The 26,694-nt window shown below is 39.2% G+C and overlaps 1 protein-coding gene across 1 annotated transcript in view; it reads left to right on the forward strand.

Moving 5' to 3' along the window:
* gpr158b (G protein-coupled receptor 158b) overlaps positions 1–26,694 on the forward strand; it is a gene marked incomplete at both ends in the record, with an annotated part of 58,138 nt that overhangs the window by 7,651 nt on the left and 23,793 nt on the right. Inside the window, 4 exons of the mRNA XM_079221076.1 lie at positions 13,785–13,887; positions 17,662–17,873; positions 19,354–19,422; positions 25,178–25,287. Coding sequence (XP_079077202.1) covers positions 13,785–13,887; positions 17,662–17,873; positions 19,354–19,422; positions 25,178–25,287 — 494 coding nt within the window. The remainder of the gene's footprint in view (positions 1–13,784; positions 13,888–17,661; positions 17,874–19,353; positions 19,423–25,177; positions 25,288–26,694) is intronic.

Genomic DNA, 26,694 nt, shown 5'->3' on the forward strand with positions numbered 1-26,694 from the left:
TTGTAACTATATGTACAACTGTGTGTACAGTGTGCATATATTTATCCTACTACTCTGTGCAAACGTTTAAACTGCTTATGTTCTTAACATGAAACACCATGAGAGGAGATATTCAGAGGATCATTACAGAGCTTACCAGTCATTACTCGTCTCCTCTGATGATTCACACCATATTTGCCGAAGCGGCAGCATTACTTGTCTCTGTTTGAAATGTTGGAAACAATAAAAGATAAAAAAGCTGAATTTAAACTTTGAAAGATTAAATGTTTTGTTAGAGGGGACAAGTATTGACCAATACAATGTATCTGTTTCTAAAAATACTATCAATCTTATCCTACAATAGAATATTTCTTTTGGCGATTAGTTGACTAATTGGTCATTTTGGTCATAATGGCAACGTAGATTTATTTCGTCAATTAGTTGTTCTTCATGCTTTTTCATACTGAATGACTTGTGTTCAATAACCTAATGAGCACATCTCTGATAAATACAAGATTTAAAGCGGTGCTTTTGTGTGATTCTTTGTGGAGAAACTCAGTTTTATAGATTTGTCCATTAAATTTGTTATGAATTAGTTGACATAAAATGTTGTTGCTTGAGGACAGCCCTAAAATCAACAATTGGAATTGATGTTAATTGCAGGATTAATTTAGATATATCACAGTCTACTGCATGTGTAGGTCAGTCTCTCAGGAATAGAGGGCCGTTCAACAGAGGTTGCATTATAAAGCTAGAAAACAACAAGATTAAGAGTCTGTAGCCATGCCTGCAGCTCTACTCTGTGTGAAATGCTAACACCAGCATGCTAAAATGCTCACAATAACGATGCTAGCATGTTCATCTGGGAGTTGTTTGGTATGAATGTCTTGTCTGTACCGGATTTCATGACAATTCATCCAATAGTTTCCAAGACATTTCACTCAAAACCAAAAGGGCCAATCTTATTGTGGCTAGTTGTGAAAAGCCAAGGGATCATCAAAGTCATTACAATTCATCATCTGGGGACCATGAATGTCTGGACCGGATTGTATGGCAATTCATCTAATAGTTGTCGAGACACTTAAATCTGAACCAAAGTGGTGGGCCAACCAAAAGTCCAACCCTACAATTCAATGAGCCACACCTCTGGCATGGCTGGAAGCATATGAAGGAAAACATAGTTTCAGTGAAGCAAAAATGCTTCCAACATTAGAGTTGACAGTCTGCTGATGGTGTTTCAGCTTCTGTAACATCTCCGGGCTGTCACTGAAATCCATGTTCTATAAAGAGAAGCGATAATCAGCACAGTTATAGAGGGAGATGTCATACAGAGTTGGAATAATCTTCAAATAGAAAGTGAATCTAATGAAAAACAAGGCATGAATAGTGCTAAACTGGTATTTCTCCCTCAATATTCTCTTGATCTCTTGATTCTCAATTGCTTATTGCTGTTGTTCTGCCAGTGCAACACCCACATGTTTATGAAGTACTTTTGAGACTTCACCTCAATTCTTCTTGTTCAAATCAAAGTCTTAAAACAGTGCAGTCAAAGCTTTCAGGAAAACATGATTTGGATGCTAAAATGGTATCCCAACCCAGTGCACTGCACACAATACTAGAAAAACTTAAATAGAAAGACAATAAAGTTGTTTTTGCTTGTTATCACAAACCAAGTAAGAAATGCCTTTTCTCCCAAAGTCCCCATTAAAAAGCAGTTCATTTCTAAATCTTGCAAAATCAATTTTTGGGGGAAATGGGCTGTGGAAAGTCAGTGTGAGGCTCATTGCTTTCCCCATTGAGAACAAACACATCCTGAGGCTCTGTCTCAGAGAGAAAGATAATACAGAGACAGACTCTAGTAATGTGACAGAGCAGAGTATTACCACAATGGTGCAATTATCAATGTTACTAAGATGTAGGCCTAATGGATTAATTTGTAGCTGAACAACTTGTATGTTAAGTCTTTAGTTTTTCAACTTTGTTTATTTTGCATAATGAATCATTTTGTGTCCTCTGCTTTGTTGAGTGAAACCTGATGAGGTTCCGTAATGTCTGCCAATTTATCCACCAAACTTTGTTTCACTTGAATAGGACACATTTTTATTCACAAGTTGTTTAAGAGATAGTGAGGATCATTACTAGCACAAAAACATGCAATTAGTAATGCCATTCTTTCTTTGGCCACTTGGGGGCAACTTAACAAGCAGAAAAACATATTTATCTGCAGTCGTGTCTCCGACCACATGACAAATGTAAGTTGAAAATGTATTTTAGCATTAACTATAGGCCACGCTCAAGTTGACCCGTACACGTTTCATTACAACAATTAAAAAAACTTGATGGGCTTTGCTCCAGTCATGTTAGCCATTGTCAGCAATTCACCGTAGAAACATGTCCACAGTTAGAGGTTGGCCAGTACTAAATGTAAGACTGATTTAGTGAGACACGAATAAAGTAGAAGTAGAAGGGAACTATACACGGTTTGTATCCTGTTTTAACTTGTTAAAATAACAAAAACACTATCAATACATAACTCTACAAAAGCAGTTATTTAGACTTTTCAGACATCTTGGAATAACACCTGAAGACTCCCAGTCGAAATAACGGGTGGTTTTCCCATGCTTACAGTTCTTAGATGTTGATGTAGCCTGCTGTTGTATTAAAGATGCTAAAAAGCTCTCCAGAGCTGAGGGGACATCAGAGTTGGGAGATAATTATCTTTGGGTCCCTTGAGACAGTACACATTGACATTGTTAATACACACCATAGCAATTACTGAATCTTTAAGTTTATAAAACCAAGTTAGATGGTTCCAATGTAGAATGCTCCCAAAACACCAAAGTAGCCATTTATTTATCCATGTTGGTTTAAGTTATCTACAGATGAGCATCCTTTTGCTCAGCTACATGAGCTTATTCTTCTTCTTCTTTCACTTCTTCTTCTTGGCCTTTTTTTTTGGTCTGGCCAGATACAGCAAGGCTGTGGAAGAAGGTAAGATGTGTCACCATGAACCAAATACAAGACTTCGTGCATTATAGATAGTTAGTCGTAGAGGAAGCAGCTTACATAAGGAGCCAGTGCTTATATAATTAGACAAGTAATGCGAGAATTAGAATGATTAGTGTGGGTGATTTGTGACCGGATGCATCTGAGTAGGTTTATATGTTTTATTTTTCTTTGTTTGTGCTTTTTAAATGTAAGTACGCATCTGTGTGTGTGTGTGTGTGTGTGTGTGTGTGTGTGTGTGTGTGTGTGTGTGTGTGTGTGTGTGTGCAGTGTGTTTGCTTATGGATGACTGCCTGTGTGTGTGTGTGTGTGTGTGTGTGTGTGTGTGTGTGTGTGTGTGTGTGTGTGTGTGTGTGTGTGTGTGTGTGTCTGTTTTCTCCGCTCATCCTGTGAAACGTGCTGCTGGAGATAAAGGGCTTCAAAAGCAGAGCTCTGCTAATGAGTTTAAACTGCTGTGACAGCCAAGGAGGGTTACCCTCTCTGTCTCTCATCTCGCTTTCTCTCCTCAATCAGCTACATTTCCTCTTCTCGAGCTTTACCAGACTGTCTGTTTCCATGGCTATTCACACTCTCCCAAATATCTCTCTATCTTAGGTCATCACTCCCTCCTCATCTATCTTTCACTCTTTTGCTTTTCATTTTGCCTTCTCCATTGCCCTTACTGGTCTCTCTGCGTCTCCATTTTCTTGATGCTAATTAACTCCTCTGAGGAGGGCAGAAATTATCCATCCATCTGTCTACATGTCCTGCTCTTCCTTTCCCAGTCTAACACATTAAATCATCATCATGGCCAAATTATAATTGAGAACTATTCTTCACCTTCTTCTACCGCTTTAAAGGCTGCAGCAAAAACCTTTATGCAGAGACGGAAAGCACAATCTGACAAAGAAAAAACAGTCATTATTTTCAGCTTTAGCTGTAACATTGACTTTAGCTTTAACTTTAGCTTTAACATTGACAGTAAATGTGAGTCCCTCTATTCTAAAAACATAATTACCTGGACATGTGTGGCCCTGTTCTGCCCCACTGCAAGAAACCAGGCTATGCAGTCTCAGGCTGTATGGGGTGAAAAAATAAATTAAATATTTGTCTCCTTAATGTGTGTCTTTTTGCAATCCTTATCGTCTCTGGCACATTGCGGAGAAAGAAGAGGATTTAAGCTTCAAAAGTCCGTATAAATACTGCATGTAAGGAGACGGATATCCAACTGAATAAGACAGCAAAAGCCTGTGCAGAATGTTAGCAGTAATGGAGGGTTAGGTTAAGGAAAATGCTGGATTTTCGGGTTTCTTCTTAGATATGTCATTCTGTATTTGTCAGGAAAGCAGACACTCGCAAGACCTGTTTTTTAACCTGCCTTATCTCTAGCAGGTTAAAAAAAAAAGGTGACTTGAGGAGCAGAGGAGACATAAAATAACCAGTTCTGCTCTGTCTTGTCCTGTTTCACTCTCCTCTTTCTGTTTTGTTCTGCCAGAGGCTCTCCGTCTCTCTTTGGGGAGTTTGAAGCTCTACAGCTAAAGCTGGGTTGAAGTGCTGCAACACTTTCTGCATTTGTATACCAATTGGCAATGCATGTGTGTGTTTAAGTATTTTCATTTCTCATCATCAAAGAGACCATAAGTGTTATTATTCAAAGCTGCATTAAAAAAAAAAGGTCAAACGTAGGTAAATAAACTCTCAAATTCATGAAGCGAGCTTTAGTATACAGCTGTGGAATGTAGACATATTCAAAACAACATTTCTCTTCTGGGTGATGCAGGGAACACACATAGAAGACCACACATTCACATTGTGAATTAACATTCAGTAGCATATCTATTAAAGCCTATTGCTTTGGGTTTATTTTCACTTGTGCAAAACGCGGATGCCACTTCAAGGTGTCTGGTATCCAACAAAAGGTCTATGTGGTAATTCTTGGTCATTGCTTATTACTTCTTGTACTGTCCATGAAGATGTTGGATGTTAGACACACTGACCACACAGTCCAGATGAAAGCTGAGTAGCACTATTTACCATGAGGAATGTATTGCTGCCCCTTTATTACACATAGTTTAACTTTATGATAGTCCGTTCTTTTCAATACCGGTGGACTGACCGTGAAAATGTTTTATTAAAAAGGGAATTTTGCAATATCTTTCCATTCCTCAGGGAGAAAATAATGCAGGCAAATGTCTCAGCTTTCTTAGGGTTCGTGAATAACTCAAAGTTTTCAGACTTAAACTTCCCTTATATTTGACAGTAATATTTTCATGTTTCGTGTATTTATTAATTGCATTAAAGAACTTGACAGTGCTCTGCTTCTGGATGAATATAAATGAGACCGATGCTAGGAAAACAACCCGAGTGAGATTTATGGAATTATATGGATAATTTTTCACACCCACAAATTTAGCACATCAAAATCAGTTTATTTTTCATGTGCATAACCACTCTGCACTGAAAAAACTAAAAAATTGGAGCCTCATATTTTCCAGAAAGTCGGGGATAAAAGCAATGGACATTAAGTTAGATATAATATAGATGGCAGGGAGGGTTGAATTAAAAAGTATTGTCAAGTTGCATTTTTGGACATAAAGCCACTTCTATTGTTCCCTATCCCTGGCAACATATTGCAACAGTTCTGCACCAGATTATGTATGATCTTCCAGGTTTCTCTTTGCCTGCAGTCCAGTGCAAACCATGGAATGCAATCTTCCTTCATTCGGAGCACAAAGCCCAGTCATCACAGTATCCCCTGTCTTAGTTCTCTGATGATGTTCTTGCTTTTGATTTGCTTTTTATAATTCCAAGGCTGGGACCTTGTAGAATCAGAAAGCACCATATAGCCTCTATAGGCATATATTCTGGAATGCATCAATAATTTTTTCACGTCATATTTCGTTTCCAGACTAAACTGCTGTTAAACATGATAGATGGAGCGATGGATGGTGTTTTGGGCTGTATTGCTTGGACGTCCAGATGTCTCAGAGAACGCTCATCTCTGAAAAGGTTTGTGGCGTTTTCGCAAACTGAAGTGGCTAATTCTTTATTAAAACTGGTGCTCGAGTCTGTCTGTTAATTAAGTTTGGGAATTCTTCTTCACATAAACCACAACATAGGATATTATGAGTTCTCTTGCTGAACTCTTTCTTAAACTCAGATCTTACAAGTACCCCAACTTTCAATTTAAATGGGCTACTAAAATTACTAAATTGCTGGAGTGGCCCTTTAATGAGCACTTTCTGGTTTACAGTACACTATTAAAAGTACAGTATATTAATAAATACACCATATAGATTAAACAATATTCATATTTTTCTTTTTAACAAAGCTGTAGGTAGTGAAAAGTATTCTTAGAACCTTGGGTGCTCATGGCAAAGAGAAATACAAAAATCAATAAGTTATAATAAACAGTTTAATTAAAGTTCAAATGGTGATACAGTGTACATACAGTATACTCAGCTGAGGATATCTGAGCTTCCGCTCAACAGACCGTTCCTGTCTCGCTTCAGCTCAAAGACCTCGAACATGAATGTACAATCTGGTTTTAACATCCCAGCATTTTAGGCTCATTCGCCTCATTGGTTCAAATCTACGGCATGCGATTGGCTAAAAGTCCCACAGGGGCGGAGTCTCTCTTTGGCGTCCGGTACCTGAAGTCCTCACTCCGTCCTTCTGTGTTTACTAACAAAATATTGTACCTAGAAGGTATGGTTATTTAGTTATATATGTTTACAGTACAATAAGAATTGTATTTCTAGTCACAGTCCATTTCCCACAGACCCTCTTCACCTCTGCTGGTTCAAATGCAAATCGAATCCCCCTCTTGTGCCTGATAAGAACAGGAGGGAGATTCCCCCAAACCACAGGTGGTCCAGTCCCCTTTGTTCTTAAAACCAAATGCTCCTTTGTAAAACCTCAGCCCTTATCACTGTGTGCAAATGACTGTGACCCACAGCAGACTAGTGACTCTGTGCTCATTCCATGCATACCTGATAAACAATACTCCACTAATACTACTAAGCATTGCAATGTACACATAAACATTTCCTTTTTACATGTGCAAGTCTAAATTTGACAAACTAAGTCATTAAAACCATTCAGTAGCCAGTGCTACTTTTTCTGTCAAATCCAGCATATTTCTTCTTTGATCTTTAATTAGGCTGAAGACGCATGCATTGTAGCATGAAGTGAGGAAGGAGAGCAGAAGGACGAGAAAAGGAGGGAGGCATGAGGAGTGACAGCAGAGAGGGACAGTCATCACTCTCTAATCTGTTGCCTGCAGCTCAGCGTCTGCCACGGCCAGAAGTGTAAGAGCTTGTCAAGTCGGCAACAGCAGTTGGATCTTAATTCAATCAGGCTTCCCAATCGAGTCCACATAGAGAACTGGGTACCACCCACCCAGATGTCTATGTGGGGAAACTGAGGATTCATCTCATAAGTCTTACAATTCCAAGTGAGACTTGCCTTTCACTGCTGTCATATTTCCTGTGGCTCCACAGCCAATCAGCAGTGACATTTTGAAAAAATATTTCTCTTTATATCAAAGCCGTGAATTTCTGAGTTCACAACCCTATCACCTGTATTCTCTGAGCTCATGTCCTCTACGAATGCAGAGAGACCAACAGCAGCACTTAGCTGGTGACTATCTCTAGTCACAGCACTGTAACCGCGACAAGCCACGAATCAATAAGCGGCTATATATCCCTGTATTTGCCTCTTAAATTGATGGAGAAATACCAGACAGCCTTAAGTCCAAAGTCTCCTCTTCTCAGACATCCACTGTTGGAGTGGTTGGTAGTCTTGTGAAACAGCAGCAGGCAGATCCCAGACTCAGGGGACAGAGTGATTGTAATGCTTTTAGGGTTTAATGCTTTTTAGTGTATTTATAGATCTCTGAGGGATGCAGAGTGCTCTCTCTGCCTCTCTCTCTCTCTCTCTCTCTCTCTCTCTCTCGCTCTCTCTCTCTCTGCCTCTCTCACTCTCTCTCTCCCTCTTTTCCTTCCTCTCCTTCGACCATCTCGGTGTCATGTTCAAAGCTTTTTATCAAATTGTACGGCGAGAAACCTGAAACTGACTGTAATCCATACATGAGGGGCCCTAATGTGAAAGTTACAGATAATTCATTTTCAGGTTTCACACTTCAGTCCGCATGTGACGTATGTTTTACACTTTGCGTGATAGTATCATGAGATATTGTTGTGCCGCAGGCTCTGATAAAACCTGAGGTTTTGTACTTCTTATACAGATTAGCAAGTGCTCGCTGGGATTTATAGGGTTGTTATGTTGAAAATAATATCTAATTATTTCTAAAGTTGAATTCACAAACCTTTTCAAGGGGAATGTCATCCTAAAAGACTATCTCTTTAAAACAGCTGGGTCTAATTGGTAGCGTGTATTAATCCTGGAGACAGTGGAGATATTTCCAACTGAGCCACAATAAACTTAAATTGTATTACAATTGAAACATATACAGTATAATTTAGGCATTAGTTCGTCCTTTGGAATTAAAGAGCAACAGCAGACCCATCACTCATCAACATTCATCTTTTATACATAGTACTTTTATACACAGTACAAGGAAAAGAGCTACATTTGAGAGCAGCCTCATAAGACCACAATGCAATGCAGCCAAGAGACTGTTTTTGCTGTGCAAATGTATGAAAGCAAATTTTGCCTAGATCCTTGATTCCACATCTCTCACTTTCCACATTCAATGGTGATTCAAAAAGTGTAGCTGTACAAGGTGTCAACTTTAAGAACAAATCTTAAATTTGCATATTTCTTTGATTGTTGTGACCCTTGCAAACAGAAATTGACTAACAAATGCAATTTTAAGCTAAATGAATGAAACAAAATTGCAATTTAGTGATAATTTGTATTTTTGTGTCTTTGCACGCTTTTTGGAAAATAGGGCATATGTGTATATTTTTATGCATAGAGTTAGCTAAACATCATAAGATCATAAACCTACCATCATCAACCCCATCATTAATTAATGCTAGGTTTTCTTTCCCCTCAAAATAAGCATTTTAATTATTATTAGTCTGTGTTAAACAAGGATCTTAGAGAGGAAGGGAAGGTTAGAGATCAGCCTATAACCAACACCTCTGGATCAAGAGTGGGCTTCTTGAGAAGAGGTTTAACTACAGCTTTGAAAGACTGTGGTGCATGTTCTGTTAGTAACGACAGATGAATAATATCTAGTAGAGAGGTGCTAATTAAAGGAAACACTTCTTTAAGCAGCCTCGTCGGGATGGGGTCTAAGAGACAGGTAGAAGGTTGAGAAGTAGAAATTGTCTACTAGTTATATACTGAGGTCTGAATACACGGCTCAACAGAAGTGACTCCGTCAGCCTGGCCACAGTGCTGAAGAGAAACCTGGGGTTGTTTTTATTTTTCTCTATTATTGATGAGTAACAGGCTGCTCTGGCATTACGGAGGGCCTTCTTATATGTTTTTAAGACTATCACTGATATATAACACCATTACATGGTCTTTTACACTAACTATTATTACTGTTATATAGTCAAATATATAAGCACATGTACATCAACATATTTATACCAGCACATTAATCCCGTACAATTATCAGATTACAACGAATAAAAACCTTAACCACAGTCAAAGTAATGTTGACATGACTGGTTGCTCCATATCCATATTTGGCAACATGGGAAAAATAATTAAAGTCTGAATAATTAAGTGGCATTGATAAAACTATACATGTTTTGAGAAAATGAAGGATCAGGTCTTGGCTCTGTTATAAAACATCCTCTCCTCAGGCTGTACTTCTTAAAAAAATAAGTCTTTTGCACTTTCTGGGATTGACAATGCAACCTTGAACCCTGTCAGCCAAGCGTGAGAAAAAAAGTGGAATTAGAAGCTCCCACTGCATCCAAAGTAAGGTGCAATTATAAAATACTTTTTCACTTTCAGCCTGCGGTCTGATGAAGGGGATCCATCAAACTGAGACACGGCAAACGACCAATTCATAGCCCTTTCATGGTGGCTGAGGAAAAGTGAGGCCGGCCGTGGCACAGCTAAACCCCCTGCCTTTAGATGTGTGTGTGTGTGTGTGTGTGTGTGTGTGTGTGTGTGTGTGTGTGTGTGTGTGTGTGTGTGTGTGTGTGTGTGTGTCTAATTTGCTGGAAAAAGCAGCACTGGTGATAGACAACATATGGAGCAGTGTGCGACTGAGGCAGGTTAGGGGTATAAGTGGCATTAATCTAGTGTTGACGCTCCTTGTCCTTCTCCTGTGTGACATGCATGTTTCCTACCTAATACTCGTGGGATCTGTACCTGAACTAGTTCTGAGAGATGTATAAATTGATTGGAAATAATCTTGTCTCATACAAGGCTAAAATTAGTGGGGATATTATGTGCAGTTCTTTTAGACTGATTTGCTGTGCTTTAAAATGCACTCGGGAACCAAAACTGCTTCTGCTGTGATAATGCAGATAGGTTTAATAATTGCAACGATTTAGATGCACGGAGCCCAAAAAGAGTCTAAAATAAGCATCATATTTCATCCTTGCCCACCTCCCTGTCCCTGGGTATGGCTTATCTTAATGAGTATCCACTTCCTTTGGAGTAAGCAGAAAATAAGTTCTGCTTTAGCGTGAGTGTGTGTGGTTAGTTGTGGTTGGGCAGTTTTCTCAATTTGCCATTCAGTATTTGTGCTTTTTATGTATGCATGCATGTTCTATGTGCTCTATCTATCTATCTATCTATCTATCTATCTATCTATCTATCTATCTATCTATCTATCTATCTATCTATCTATCTATCTATCTATCGCTCTTATCTTTTCTGTTTCAAAGTTGGACTCCCAACTGTGTTTGGGCCAGACTGAGTCCTCGGCTCGCCACCTGCTCCGTCACTCAGAGAGGTAGAAATGTTGTGGCAAAGACCTTTATTCTTTTTTGTTTGAAAAAAAGGAAGAATGAGCAGGCTCTAGATCAAATAAATCCCCCTTTCCTGTGTGTTTTAGACTTTACAGGTATGCTTATCTCCCGAGAGAGAATACATACAAATAAACACACAGATTTGCTCCAGCAGTAGATGAGCAGCAGCTGGCAGCGGCTTGTTTTTTGTGTTCTTATGTTTTCTGGGTTCTAATTCATGTTTGTATGCACATTATACTTAAAAACCCCAAAATGACTAATCTGCCCGCAGGAGAGAGGCATTTATCAATCCGGCTATGAGGAGGTAAAGACCTACGGTTGTGTGGGTGTATGCACTCACTACTGTGGCAGTTCGGACTTTGCTCATTAATTTCTATTCATGACTAATTTCTATTCATGTCTAGGGTTGCGAGGGAAGTCTTTATCCCAAAAAACTAGAAAAAAAACACATCCAAATGGGGATATTTCCAAGAAATTAGGGTGGAAGTGATGACATCTAACAAATATGTTTATGCAGAGGACATTTTTCTTTCATAATGATGTTAGAGCTTTACCAATTAGTTCAAAACTTAATTTATAACGTTGACATACCAATTCTAAATCAACATTTGAATGCTGTGCAGCTTCTTCTTTTTCACATGTCTATCCGTTCTGTTAATTCTGTTTTTCTGCACAGTTGCATTTATTTATTATAAGATGTGATCATTTCCAAAATTCACAAAATACTTTTTTCCCCTCTATCGCCACCATGAGAAGCTGTACTTTGTGTTCAGTGCTAAAAAAAAGCAAACATGATACACATCAGCATGCTAACATTGTCATTTTAAGCATGTTAAAATGATGATGTTTCTCCTCCTCACAGAGAAGCTAGTGTGGCTGTAAACTCTTTCATTATGGCTTTAAGTCAGGTTTAGTTTACACAATATTTCTCAGTGCAGCTGAAAGTCACTGGGCAAATACAAAAATGCTGAAACGCAGTAAATAGTGATGGAAAGAATTATGCTGGACTGTCCAGGAAGCCTACAATGCTGTATTGGTTTGTATTGAGTGTTTTTACAATCAGGGAAATGCAAAAAATATTTCAAAACCCTGCTTCCAAATTCTCTCAAATATGTATACTCTGTTGTGGCTGATTATGGTGCCACAAATCACTTTCTTATAAATAAACTGTTTGTCAGCTTTGAAAAAAAAAGCTGATCTCTGTCGTAGTTTAGCATGGAGCTTTAGCTTTAAAGTAAAACAAAATTGAACAATAAATACAGGAATGTATTTTGTTGTGTTTCATACATTCACAGATAAAGTTTAAAAACGAGAATGTGTTAATTCCTGAGCTTTGCAGGCGTTGCTAGGCCTATTTTTGATCTTTGAAGATAGCCTGGCTCGCTGTTAGTTTCTCCTGCCTCCAGTCTTTATGCATCAATAAGCTAATTGCCCATGCCTGCCTGTACATGTCGCTCCATAGCCCACACACATGAGAACGGTATCGATTTTGTCATCTAACACTCAAGAAAGCGAATGAGCTTTTTTCCCAAAATGTAAATTCCTTCAGCATGGGCTCTTTTTATTACAATCAAAATCATATAAAGACTAGCGACAGATTCATGAAGTATAAATGTAGTCCTGCTGTTCTTCAGCAGCTGTCCCTGAGAAGATATATTGTTGGTATTGAAAGCATGCAATGCAATGCACTATTTATGAACATTCATGTCAAATGTATTGCAGCTTTATTTAAGTACAGGGACGTGTGCATTCACATGAGTGTGCACAATCCACACGGTGCCTGTGTGTGAAAGTGTTTTTGCTCCAGATGGTGTGTAAGCCCATGTAGCTCTTGTAGCTATCGATGCAAACTGGAACTATGCAGACGCTTAAATTCTGAAAACAACCCTTAATTCTTAATTTAGATATTAATTAGTTTCCCTGTAACTTGGCAAATCCCTGTGATTTCCCCTGACACCATGCATGTTTATAACTGGAGCGTCTTCTGCTTCACGCTGCAGAGGAGCATGTAAACGATGTAGGAGACTCAATAACATGATTGAAACAAGTTCATTAACTGGGACCACGGCAGGGGCCTGGCGAGGAGCTTAATCATCAGCTGGAAGACACATGGGACTGCACTTTCGTCAGTTTGTAATGTCTGTTTTAACTACAGCGCTGAGACCCTGCTTATCATTGCAATTCATTTCAGTGAAAGATGAAGATTGTAAAACCCTGTAGTTCTAGTCTCTTTACATTATAAATGTAACAGCGTTCTCTATTTGTAAACTGTTCTAAAATCACCTTTGGGTCCTGTGTATCATTCATATCTTCACAATATTTACTGCAAATGCAAATCTCATTCAAGAGGCATTTTGACGCATACTTTGGAGCAAAAAATACTAAAAATATGAATGAATGTGTGTTTATAACTTTGACCTCACACTTTCATTTCTTGATGATATAATTGGCTGTCTTTATTACTTTAGGGCTGCAACTAACAATTCAATTTGATTAGTCTACAGACTATTTTCTCGTATTTGGCTCATGCAATTTCAGAAAAGAATGAATCATTCCCAAGAGCCTAATGTGACTTACTCAAATATTCAATTCACTATAATAAACAATAAAATATTACATTTTATAATAGACTTATTAAAATGTAGAAGACAGATTGTGTTGTTGTTGTGTCCTATACTATTTAATTATGCTTCTGAACATCCTAAATACCAGAAAGAATGTCATCACTTTACTCCCACTTGCTTTTGGATTCAAGAAGCAAAACAAAGCTATATAGTTTTTTTCACCCAGTCACCCTCCTCCATCCTGTTGGTTCACATAATTTCCTCTTCAGCTTCTCACTTTTGCACCCATGCACCTAACTCCTGTGATATTATATGTTCAACCAAAATCCACATGTCTTTTTTTTCCTAGTGCATTCCCATCGTCGGCCATGGATTTGTGTTGGACAAGTACAAGTGCCAGTGCAGGAGAGGATTCTACCATCCCAGCCGAGTGGTACTCAATGGGTTTAAAAGTAGGTTAAAAATCCCTCTGTGATATAAAAAAACATATTGCAGTGAGCTGTCAGATTATAACTTTGAATTGTTCAAAAGCAAGCTTTTGGGATTTATGAAAAAAGAAAAGGAAAACGTCTATTTTTTTTCCAGCTGACAGCGACACATTTTGTTTGAAATTCTTCTCATGTCTTTGAATGGGTATCCTGGGGCCTGTGAGGTTATGAAACCTCAAGCTTCAGTCAAAGGATTTTGACTGTTCTTATTGTGGAAATGTCTACTATGTTTCTATTCTGAGTTCTAGTGGGAGCTACTGGTGGCTTCTGAATCACAGACCTGTTGGATATACAAGGTGGCTGCGAACTGTAGGCAGAGAACGAATGATGAAGGAAAATAACTTTAATAAAGGATTAGTCACTCTGCTACCCGTAGTTACTGTTGCTCCGTCTGTCAAGGGTCTGTTCTCATGCAGCTCATAATGGCAGATTTACCATTTCACTTTGATTTTACCCAGAAGTAACACAAGTCAACAACTATGGATTTTGTCAACTGAAATGACAAATATTGCCATCGGACGTTGTCAGCTGTAGCTGGCTAGCAAAAGGTAGCTAATGCTAACAATGAAACGAAAAATTATTCAAAATGATTCCACCTGAACTCATCTGAAAATGAAGCAGCATTGTTAATGTTTCTGTAGGTAAAGCTATTTATCCCGAGTATTATAGTTATGTTTTATTAGTAAAAACGTAGTTAACATATAATTTGTGGTTTGTGCACTTTGTTGCTTGGCAAAAATACTTTGACAACCAACAATTTAATACAGGCTGAAAAATCTAAACACAACTTGGTTTTGGACCGGTTCTCCTCTGATGCTTCTCCTTTCACTCTTGTGATTTTAAAGTACATCCTTAACTTTACCATCAATCCTCCTGCTTTGGTTTTGAATGCCTGTATTCTGACACCTTGACTGAAAGCGTTGCAGTGTCCTTGAGCAGAAAGCTTGGCCCTGATGAGCGAGATAATCAAGCAACTGCTGTGGTTTTCATCCCCTGACTCCAACAATACAGCACCTCGAGGGAGGGTATGCAAAGCTACAGCTTTATTGTAATGCAGCGTGATGAGTCTCTCCAGTCTGTGGAGAGACTCATCTCACAAACCCAATGCAAACCTAGTCATTCAAAATTACTGCAGCAGCTCAGATTGGGTCGCAATAGTTTGCGACCCTGATTTCCCTTTGAAACCTGTCTGTTATTCCATCTCAGAAAACCGGCCAGACTGGAAATAGATTTGTATTGTTCCCTAGCAACAGGCCAATAGGACAGATATCAAAGGAGAGAGAGGATGGAGGGAGAAAAACGGCCTGCAAAAACAATGAATTATTCTGCAATGTGTAGTAGAATCTCATGAAACATGACATATCTTCTAATATTCATTAGAATGTCACAATGACACTTTTGCTGGTGATCTTCTATCAGATAGACGGACAGATGGATAGATCTGTGTCATAGCAGTCGGTCAGCTTAAAATCTAATTTACATAATAAAACAAACACATGTCAAATTGACAAATGTTTGCACAATTTATGAAAGTCAAGTCCTTTTTAACCCTTTTAGATCACATCCTCGGTCATGATGTGCACCTATTTAACAATATATGCAAGAAAGATTTATTTTTATATCAGAATCCAATGATACTTTCTTCCTGTAAAACAGAATATGAAAAGTTGCTTAAATAAACTAGAACCGACCAATTTCAAGCAATGCTATCACCCCATCTATGCATCACTCAATGCACAACTTAGAAACATCGGAGATGAAGCTGGAGCCACAGCTCTATAGCTCCTGATCATCTACATTCTAAGCCCACCCACTTTTATAACGATCCAATCAAATGCAAAATATTTGAATTAAATCCCTCTTGGAATTGTACACCTCTCGTATATCCCGTTTCACTGTGAAATACTTCCCAGTACAGAAGATGAAGACGGTCTTACTTACGTTTCACCATAACGTACAAGTGTTTCTTCCTCACCAGGTTCTGTGCAAAGCGTTTCACCACCTTCCAGTATTTACCTTTTGACCAGGTAGCTGAAGTTAATAGCTAACTGTGTACTCTGAGCTAAGTAGGAGGTTTTCCTTACTGAGATAATGATTATTATAATTTTTGTTCTTCTTTTGTTATTCATGCAGTTTAAGGTACAAAAACACTTTTCCACTGCCCCCAAATGGAGAGGTGTGGACTCACCTGGCCCCACATGTGTGCCATAATGTGGTTTATCTTTCTGACTCATCGTTCTTTCCTTCTATCCTCTCTCCATTCTTCATGACAATGATTTGACCATCAGAAGTCAAATAAAAGAACGGACTGGTTGCCCACTGAAAGCAGAACCTGTTTTGCCCCTCTAATAATCAAACAGATAGCCCAGATGTAGGTGTATACAAATACAAAAGTGTTAAAATATTTTGGGTTCAGTATGAAACAGTGGCAGTGACTGGAGCCGATCCCAGCTGGCATTGGGTGAAGGCAGGGTTCACCTGGTCAGGTCACCAGTTTATCGCAGTGCAGGTATAGAGACAGACAACCATTCACACTCACATTCACACCTACGGGCTATTTAGAGTCCATTAACCTAGCTGCATGTCTCTGGACCGTGGGAGGAAGCTGGAGAACCCACGCTGCAACGGGGAGACAACGCAGAAGGATCGCCCGGGATCGGGGATCGAACCTGGGCTCCTCTTGCTGTGAGGTGACTGTGCTACACCTGCACAGAGAAAATATACAGTTTAACTTGGATTTACAACATAAAGGCAAAAGAAAGTCCTTCCCTTCTTTTCCAAACCCTAAAACACATGAGACTAACTGGAAAAACAAAGTCACTTTGTGTGATTTCGTAAATCTGTGACTGCATGATTGATAATCTTGATACTGTTTATTGTCTATTATTAGGTCCATAAATGTCCAGTCGATTCCCACTTAATTGGTTTAATCCTTACCAGAGTACTTTTTGCTCGTTCTCTTGCAATCACGCTCTACTGAAGCAACGTAAGCAGTGTTTGCATAGTCAATGAGCTCTGGGACTTCAACCATCGTATTTCAAGAGGAGCTGCACGTGTGTGTGTGTGTGTGTGTGTGTGTGTGTGTGTGTGTGTGTGTGTGTGTGTGTGTGTGTGTGTGTGTGTGTGTGTGTGTGTGTGTGTATGGGGTTGAAAATGTGGGATTTGGACTAAAGATTGAAAAGATTATATTTTTTGGCATCGCCTGCCCTTTCTTTACTTGTAATTGATTTTGGGTTTCAAAGGCACTTAACAGAACCAATCATGCTGATGTGAACACTCACAAATGAGACGTTTGAAAAAGTAATCTCGGGACAGATATGATAAACCACATCCAAGTGTGCCACATGCTGGTATAACAACAATTATGCAGACCAGAGTGGTGAAGGGAGCGGTGTCGTCCTCTCCTTCATTATTCCCTCATCTGTCTAATTAAAGGCTGCATTGTTGTAATTATCAGCCCAGAGGCTTTGTTATTTATTGGATTGATGATTTTGATTCCTTCAAATTGATTAACTGAGCATTTAATGAGAAGTCAGTGTGTGGCGGCTAAACCAAATCAATTTAATTGATAATGGATGAAAAAACTACAGTAAGACCCATGTTCTAAATTGCGATTAGATACGTTTCCAGAAGGCTGTCTTTCATCGGTTAGAAGAGAACCAGAAAAGTACCAGAACGTATTCAAAACAACAACATGTTGTGTTCTGATTGTCAACTAAAGTGCCTTCATGTCCTCAGGTAAGGAGCAGGGTTTTAACAGAGACGAGTCCTCTGACGTGTCCAGTAAGTGCCTGCCGTGCCGCGAGGGCTGCCCCTACTGCCGGGATGACACACCCTGCCTGGTGCAGGAGGATGGCGCCCTGCGGCTCGCGGTGGCCTCCTTCCAGGGTCTGTGCATGGTGCTGGACCTGGCCGGCATGGTGGTGGTCTACCACTTCAGGAGGAAGAAGGTGAGGGGGGACAAAGAAGTGACTGTGGAAGGGTGTAGGATGCAAATCAAATGCTGTTAGTGTGAAAGTGTAACTGCACTTATAGTATCTGCTGTGATCGAACATGTAAAGGTTATTATTCCCTGCCAGTACAATATGACATTACCAGACAACAGATTTTTGATCGCACAACTTTTTTTTAGGTTTAGGAAAAATCTATGTATTGTACGCTACATATACAACTACAGTATACAATGCTTTCTCCAGCCAGGTGCAAATAGCATTGTTGACTACGGACACCTGGGTGCTTGTCTTGCCATGCTCTATACACCTGGGTGTAAATAGCTGCATTGGCTGTTCTTCCTGGGTGCAGATAGGGCCAATATGCAAAGGGAGAAAGAGATGAGTACAAAAAATTGGACTTCAAGGATTTTTCCTTAAATGAAACAAATACGGCTACAAAATGTGTAATATTACCATCAAATACATTACAGTGATAGCCCATATACAATGATCATATGTAGGCCTAAAAATACATAAATAAATACATATACTGTAGCCTATGCAAATATTTAAAATGTAAAAAACCTGGCTTAGTTGAGACTGCCTGTCTACTGATCTCCTCCTCCCGGTACAATGCTGCATGTTGGCCTACACACAAACCCTCTACACACAACAGAACAACTAATGTGTGATTTCTTTTCCTTATTTCAAGGGAATTTGGGGACTTTTGGGATATTACATATACAAACATAAATGATGTATTTTCAAGTACTGATTTTGAGGTTGATTACAATAGCAACAGCAGGAGCTTTGAAGCATTCCAGTTAGCCTTAATCCCAGAGGAATAACCCAGAATAGACTTTTCATAGAATAAAGTGAAATAAATATGAGATCCTCACGGTGTAGAATTAGTACAACCACAACACCTCCTCAGGCAAAGTTCAGTTGAATCTTTCCCGGTGTGCTATTTATAGACATGTGTAGTGTTGCCTCAAATTCTCCTACATTTTTTCAGTTCACAATAAATATCCCCGGAGCATTTTGAATTTACATAAAAAAACACTGAAAGTCCTCTAAGAGGTAATGTGGTTAATTAAATCCAGAAAAGGTGCTATCGTCACTTATATTCTTGTTTCAGGGGATGGCAAAACATTAGCAAGTATATGTACTTGCTAGATATATATATATATATACATGCACACATTCAACACCTCTGTGTTTGTTTGCTTTGAAAGAGACAATGATTAAGTATTTGCATTTGCCTGCAATGGCAAAGCAGCTGGAGCTACAACTCCTCAACCAACAGCAATAAAAGATTTACAGCAACAGGAATTGATACATTATTTTGACTCGGTGCCAATCTACGAACCTGAGGAAACTAATATCTAATGACAGATAATATTTTTTTAAACTCCTTCAACACACAATACATCCCATTTTCCCTGTCAGTGATTGACTAATTGATCTTTTTTTCTTTTGTGTCTCTCCCCATTAACAGAACATCCGCACATCTGGTCTCATTCTACTGGAAGCCATCTTGTTTGGGTCTTTACTGCTCTACTTCCCAGTAAGTCAGTGTTCTGATCTTAAATGGCAGCTACAATTTACTCAGTCTGTTACATAGCTTCTAACTAAAAATAATTCTAATAATTTTGTCTCCTACTTATTCAGCTGCAGCAAAATGCTGTTTCTGTACTTATGATCATTGTCTGGAAAAAGCAAATAGTTGGGGTGCATGATCAGTACGAGTGGGTCTTTTTGTGTGCCTTTGCCAGCCTTCCTGTTTCCTGAATGCGTAAACAGGTCCAGGTAGGTGCCAGCGTGCATCGCATAGGTGTGTATTTGCACTTGTGTACACAGCCCACAGTGCACCTGGAGCGCCGCGTCAGAAGCCCATCTTTAGCAGGGAAACAGATGGAAGAAACCCGAGCGCCATGTAACAGGGAGATCAGACGCAACCGGGGAATTCACCCCCTTCAAATACTTGTACAGAATGCCAACAGTGAGCCACTGCTCCTCAAACACGAGGCCTGATGGCTGGATGCTAGCCATTTTTAAGAAGGAAAACGAATCTGTTGAGAAGAAAAAGCTTCAGAGTGCTTGGCTGACTCTTAGAATACATATTTGTGTCCTTATTCTAAATGTACTGAAGTGTTACCCTAAGAAATGTATTTGCATTAGAATAGAAAGTCGGATAGTTTTTGGTTCCAGATGAAGAGTCTCAGGTATTCTAGGTTTGTCCTTTAGTGACCACACTTGGCGTATATTTCTACTGTGATTAAGCTCGGGCAATATCAGAATCAGAAATGGTTTATTGGTTTATTGCCAAGTATATTTGCACATCCAAGGAGTTTGACTTGACTTTCATATTTCTGAAAGTTATTAATAATTTGAATAATTGTCAATACTGTGGCCACTTATGAGGGTTGCAACATATGTGTCTCAAGGCCATACCTATTCATATCAATGTGTGTCTTTCTTTTCAACTTTTTTTAGAAAACTATTTTGTATCTATGTACTTAAAGCAATATTGTCCAACCCTAGCTGTGATGCTCAAAATGGATTTCATTTTGCATCCGTCCAGCCACCCTCTGCTTCATTCCACTCACCCCAAGGATAACTGAAGTACACAAAAAAACCTTCCCAAAAATATCCTGCCACTCTCTGATGTTCACACACACTTGGACACAATCAAGAGTCTCTTGCTCCCTTTGCTCTGCTGTATCTCGCCCCTCCCCTTCATTTGTAAGCACCTTGCCTGCATGTCACTACCTTTTACCTGTCCACCCTTCCCCCATGTTTTGCTTTCATTACCCCTCTGCATGTTCTCTCGCCGTCCCTCCTTTGTGTCTGTCTCCTCTTCCGCAGTCTCAACGTTTGTTGCTGCTCCTGTTTCTTTGTTGCAGCCACAACCAGCCTCCTCAGCTAAGCTTGGCGCAGCTGCTCCGCTCTGGTGCTCGTTGCATTTTTTAACAGTCCATCAAGTTCTAGCACAACTTGTTTTAAAAATACATCTGCTGATTAATTGATGGCAGAGGCATGGGGGGTTGGATGCAAACCAGGAGGGCCACCTTCTTTTCTGGGCAATATAAAAATGTGGCTTTTTATTGTGCAATCCCCCGTGACTTAGTAGTCCACATGGGTAGCACTGCAGAAAGGGTGTGTTTGTGTCTGTGTGTGTTTGTGTGTGTGTGTGTGTGTGTGTGTGTGTGTGTGTGTGTGTGTGTGTGTGTGTGTGTGTGTGTGTGTGTGTGTGTGTGCGTGTGTTTATGGGCAGGATGGGGTGGCTTTAAATCTTCACATTTTCCTGTGAAAGTGTGCATGTGCATTTGTGCAGGGATTTGCATTTCTGCATTGGTATGTGGGTGTAAGAAACAGTGTGGCCTACTTTTACTTTGTATTTGTGGAGGTGATTTATAGTTTTTTTCTGTCATGTAGGCGATACCAGAGAGCTGGAAGGTTGGATGTTTACTCAGGAGGCAAAGAGATGAAGCTGCCAGGCAGGATGCTAATCCTAACCGCAGGTTAACATAAGTGCTTGGTGAATTGTTGCACCCTTAAGGGTTGGCAACATTTGGTCTGTTTATCTGTTCTTTACACATTTATTACTTTGTGTCTCTGTCTGTTGTTTTGTTCAATTATCAAATCAGTTGTCATATTAATTTCTACTTACTAAAAAAGACATAATGCCTAAAGCTGCTCTAATAAATGTGTGTATATGAACAAGCGATCAAAAGACTATATGTAATGTGACACAGAGAGAGATAAAGCTAGCAACTAGCTGGTGAACACAGTGGAGCATTTAACAGCTAAAGGGTTGACAGGTAGTATCTGGCAGATTCATTTGGTATTGCTGGCACAAAGGTACTAAACATGGCAACCTCACAAACAACAGTCTTTGGAAGCTGCACACAGTCACTGCACCCAATTTTTTTTGTAATACTTCTGTTTTTATACAAATTAAAGTAATGGATTAGTTAGCTTTAAAGGTTTTGGTAGGCAGAATTTGAAACTTTGGATACGGCTCTTAATGCCAAGCTGTTCCTGGTTTTAGCTCCATACTTAATACCCAGACATGAAACTGATATCATGTGATTCTTACCCAACTCCTTGGAAATAGGATACCATATTTCCCAAATTATCTTAGCCTTTAGAAAATGAGTAATTTTTCAGTGCATTATTGGTATTAAAGCTATGAATCATGTCAAGACTGTCTTCTACAAATCTCTTTAACTGTCTGAAATATGTTGAGAATAATTATTAGGTTGCAATTTTAAAAATGAATACATCAAATTCAATTCTTAATATCATATATCAACTAATTGAGCAGATCCTGAGCTAAACAGTGACTCAGTCAGTAGCAAAGCACTAAAAAGGAACACATATTATTCCTGTTATGATAAAATGGACCTGGGGCTCCACTCTCTCATGACCAGCATACCAATGACGGACTTTGTCACCGCAAGGTTTTGATGATGATTGTGGCCGGAAGGAAACTGCTTTGACTCTGTGTGACACATTCTCAATCAGGAGGTTAGAGAACATTTCTATATATCATAGCTGAATTGAGAGTGGACAGACTAAAGGCTGAAATAGGGATGTTATGACATTTTAATTACACACTGAGACACATTTTGGTTGAATGGGTGGTACTGCTGTCAGTTTTGTATTAGATTATACAAACAAACATTGAATAATGTGACAATAAAAGCAAGATACAAGCTAGATTACTTAATTGTTCATGTTCCTGTGACATTACTTCAATGCATATTCACTATGCGTCTTGAGAATCTATTTTAATTGTAAGTTCCTGAATAGATGTCAGATTTGATATTGTTGTCATTTGATCGCTTTGTCTTTGTACCACACCATTTACTTTGCATTTCTGTACATATAGTAAATAATTACAAATAAAACTCAAATTGCTGAAACAAACTTTAAGGAATTTTGGGTTTGGTTTCGAAGATAGATACCATGAAGGTTTACCTGATTTCGGTGAAACTTAGATAACCCCCCCTAAACTCAGACACTGAAAACTTAACAGCTTTTTGAAAAAAAGGTTTCAAAATATATTTATCCTTTATGAAAAAAGAACTAAACAAAAACACAAAGTAGTCTCTTTTAAAATAAAGAATAGCAATCTACTAATAAAAAATAAATAAATTAGCAGATAAATGAATTACCTTAAAAACAATGTTCAAAATGGAATTGGCTGACACCAAAATATGATTACATCATCTCAGCACAAAACACAAAGTCCAACTCACAGTTTGGCGTCAGTCCTGGAAAAAACGGTTCATTGTCCGAAAGATGAAGCCAGATGGACAGATATAAGCAATTCAAGCAATGTTGCTTTTTTTTTACAATTGGGAGCAATTCGTTATTCCGTCTCATTTTCACTTTTGTATATTTACTATAGCTGCTTAATAAAGCAAAATTATTTTTTAGTTAATCAATGGAATAATCGGCAGGGTACTCGATTACTAAAATAACCGTTTGCTACAGCCCTAGTACACACATTAGTTTCCCCTTTCTTTGAACATATCTTACACCCAGACATTTGCAGCCTCGGGGTTGGCTGGCTTCTTAGTTGAGTTTGCCGCAGATGTTCTGCTTCTTTTGTGAGGGAAAGATGGTACAGGAGCCGTTGTTTGTTTGCCTAATTACTTTGGACAGTTGCTGTCTCTTGAATGCCAAGGCATCATAGGAGCTGGGTTGAATCACTGGCTGCACTTCTCTGGAATGTGTTTCTACTGCATTTGAAATTATATTCTGGCCACATTGTGAACTATTAACCTCCAGTTGATGGATTAGGATAAGGATATCCCTTGCCTTGGAGTTTAGGTGCTTTAACAATAAAATCAAGAGACAATGAATATAAAATCAAGTACTGCAAAAGACAAGAAACATAAATATAGAAGAGTGTACAATAAAAATATGAAATCTACTAAACAAAATAATAATAGAGCGTGCTTGTGTGTGTTTTGTGCAGAAAGGAACATTGACCAGGAAAAGTGCAAAAGTATAGAGACTCTATATGATATGACAGTAAATGAGTTTAGTGTGTCTCTCCAGTGAAGATGACCATACTTGTTCAAAGGAAATTTAGTTGTGACAACCAGGAACTCCAGCTTTAAGATTATGTCTATTTGCTATTAATGGAACAAGCAGCTTCATGACAAGAGCTCAGCTTTTCTGTACCTCATATTCTGTTTATTTTGTGCAGAATTTGAAATCTCTAAGTATAAAATACTGGCTGGTTGGAGGGAGCAAAGCGGGAGGCACCGTGATCCAGCCCCTGTTTCTCTTTTTTTGTCATTTTACAAAAAGAGTAGGAGAAGTTTTCCTCCACACTGTGTCTACAGTGTTGGCTACATGATTATGCGCTTCACTGCTGGCTCAGCTCAAGCACATCTCAGAGCTATGGAAGTTGTACAATTTGGGAGCTGGTATAAAGATGACCATCATAAAGGCATCAAAAATATGAGAAAGGATTACAGATTTGTAGTATTAAATAAATCATTAAATAAATTGTTATTAATGAATCATTCAATCAATCTTTACATGTGGAACACTGCATTTGGCAGTCTGTATTTATTAAGGTTAAACTTTAGAACCTGCGTATGCTTTTTGTGAATTGATGCAAAGCACATTTAGCAATACGGACTCAGGAAGGAGTCATTCCTGGAGGATGTATATCCGCAGGTGAGTAAAGCCAGTTTTCTTTGCTTCAGTGGAAATGCGAATAGAGTCACTGCATTGGATCTACAGCTTCACTCGGGACACTGGAGATTTGACATGGGCGTGCCCATGAGGTACACACTAATGAAATAAAACGCAGCTGCAATAGAAGCGCAAATGGAAGACCTGATCTTTACAGCTTGACATGAGACTTATCTCGTCAGCCTGTCACAGCCTCAGCTTTAACAGTAGTAGGTGCGAATAAAGCTCACACCAAGTTAGAAATGAAAGGCTGACATTTTATAAGCACTTGACGCACTGTTAATACAAGTTAACCTGCAAATACTCAATGCAATCTATTTTTAAATACCACCAGTGAGGTAAGAACTAACCGTTCAAAAGTCTAATTTGTTCTGGAAGCTATGAACAACATACAGTTAGAAGATGCCAGCGGGAGCTCTGGATGCGTAGGATGTCTGCGAGGCCAAATCTGCCTCCAGTTCTGGTTCTCACATGCTGAAGATTTCCATTTCTGATTCCTTCTGTGTGAACATAAGAGGAGTGTGACAGAAGTGGGGGATAAAGTAAAACTTTGTATGCATAAATTCAGTGTGAACATTAACTGTTGTTTCACTCTGCAGGTGATGATCATTTACTTCCATCCCAGTGTGTTTCGCTGTATACTCCTGAGGTGGGTTCGCCTCCTGGGTTTCGCTGTCATGTATGGCACGGTCATCCTCAAGCTGTACAGGTACTGGACACTAAAACTATTGGAATCAAAAGATTGAGCAAATGAGAAATGACATTTCCTGTATGTTGTATCAACAAACCCTTGTCCCCTTCCAACTCTTTCTTTCTCCCATCTCCTCTCTTTCTATTTCCATCTCCTCATCTCTTTTAGTCTCCGCTCCGCCTCCTCTTCCTATCGTCTCATCTCCTTGTCTTCTTATCTCCTCTCCTCTCCTTTCTTTCTCTATCCTTGACTCCTCATTTGTATTCTTCTTACTTCCTACCTTTTCCTCTCCTTATGTCATTCTATCGGCTCTCTTTTTTTCTCTCACCTCATATTCCCCTCCCTCCTTTCTCCCTGTCGCCTCTCCTTTCTTCCGAACTCCTCCCTCTCCTCTCCTGCCCTCTCATCTCCAAGTCTCCTCTCCTCTCTCCTTATGTCCTCCCATGTATCTTCTCTACTCTCCAGATATTAACTTGCCCTATGAGTCAGCCGTAGTGTTTCAATAATTCAGCTCCCTCTCAGTCTGCACTCACACACATGCGTGCTGTCAATAAGCACATTTGAATTTCCCATTAGTAAGGTCTATCTGCACCTGCCTGCTGAAGTATCTATTGAGACACATACTCTCTTCCTCCTCTCCATCTCAGAGCAAGTGTTGCTGAGATGGTAGAGGGGGGTCAAAGGTCGCCCAGAGTGTTCCCTTGGCAAAATTACCATTTAGATTTTTTCCCGAGCTTGCTGGGTGGTAAATGTGCCCCCGGGTCAAGCTCTTATAGCCCGGTCTCACTGAATATATATCAGAGATAAGATAGAGTTGTCACAGTCTGGTCGGGAGAGAGCAGATGAGCACAGCGTAGAGACGATAGTCAACCGAGAAGTGACTGTTTGTCTAGATGGGGATATTTATATAACTTCATCTTTGTCCTCTATAGCTCTACTTACCCAGCATCAAATCCCTTTAAAACTATTCTGGCTGATGGGTTGCATTTTTAATTCCCTTTACAGAGGCAGACTTGCCTTGTATGAATGTGTCAGAAGGCAGTGAAGATACTGTGCAGCTTACAAATAAACTGCCTCTGCAGTCTAATATGTTAGCTCCATTCACATTTGTTGGACCATCTCTAAGCTAAAAAAGTAATAATAAAAAAAGAAAACTGACAGCCATAAGAACATTTGTTATATTGGGATTGAAAACAAATATATGAAGAAATCTGTAACCTCATTCGGCTCTCTGACTTATTCCTTTTTTTATTTATCCCGTCAGCTCAAGGGATATTAAAACATGATTTAAACAAACATGAATGAAATTAGTTAACAGTGCCCTTTTCTCCCTGATCCTTTTAATTCAAGTGGGCATGTTAGCAAGAGCAACAGCCGGGGGTGTGAGTTGTCAATCGCATGAAGAGAGTCTCTGACTCACCTCCA

This window comes from Taurulus bubalis (genome assembly GCF_910589615.1).
Source record: "Taurulus bubalis genome assembly, chromosome: 1".
In the NCBI taxonomy this organism is placed as follows: domain Eukaryota; kingdom Metazoa; phylum Chordata; class Actinopteri; order Perciformes; family Cottidae; genus Taurulus; species Taurulus bubalis.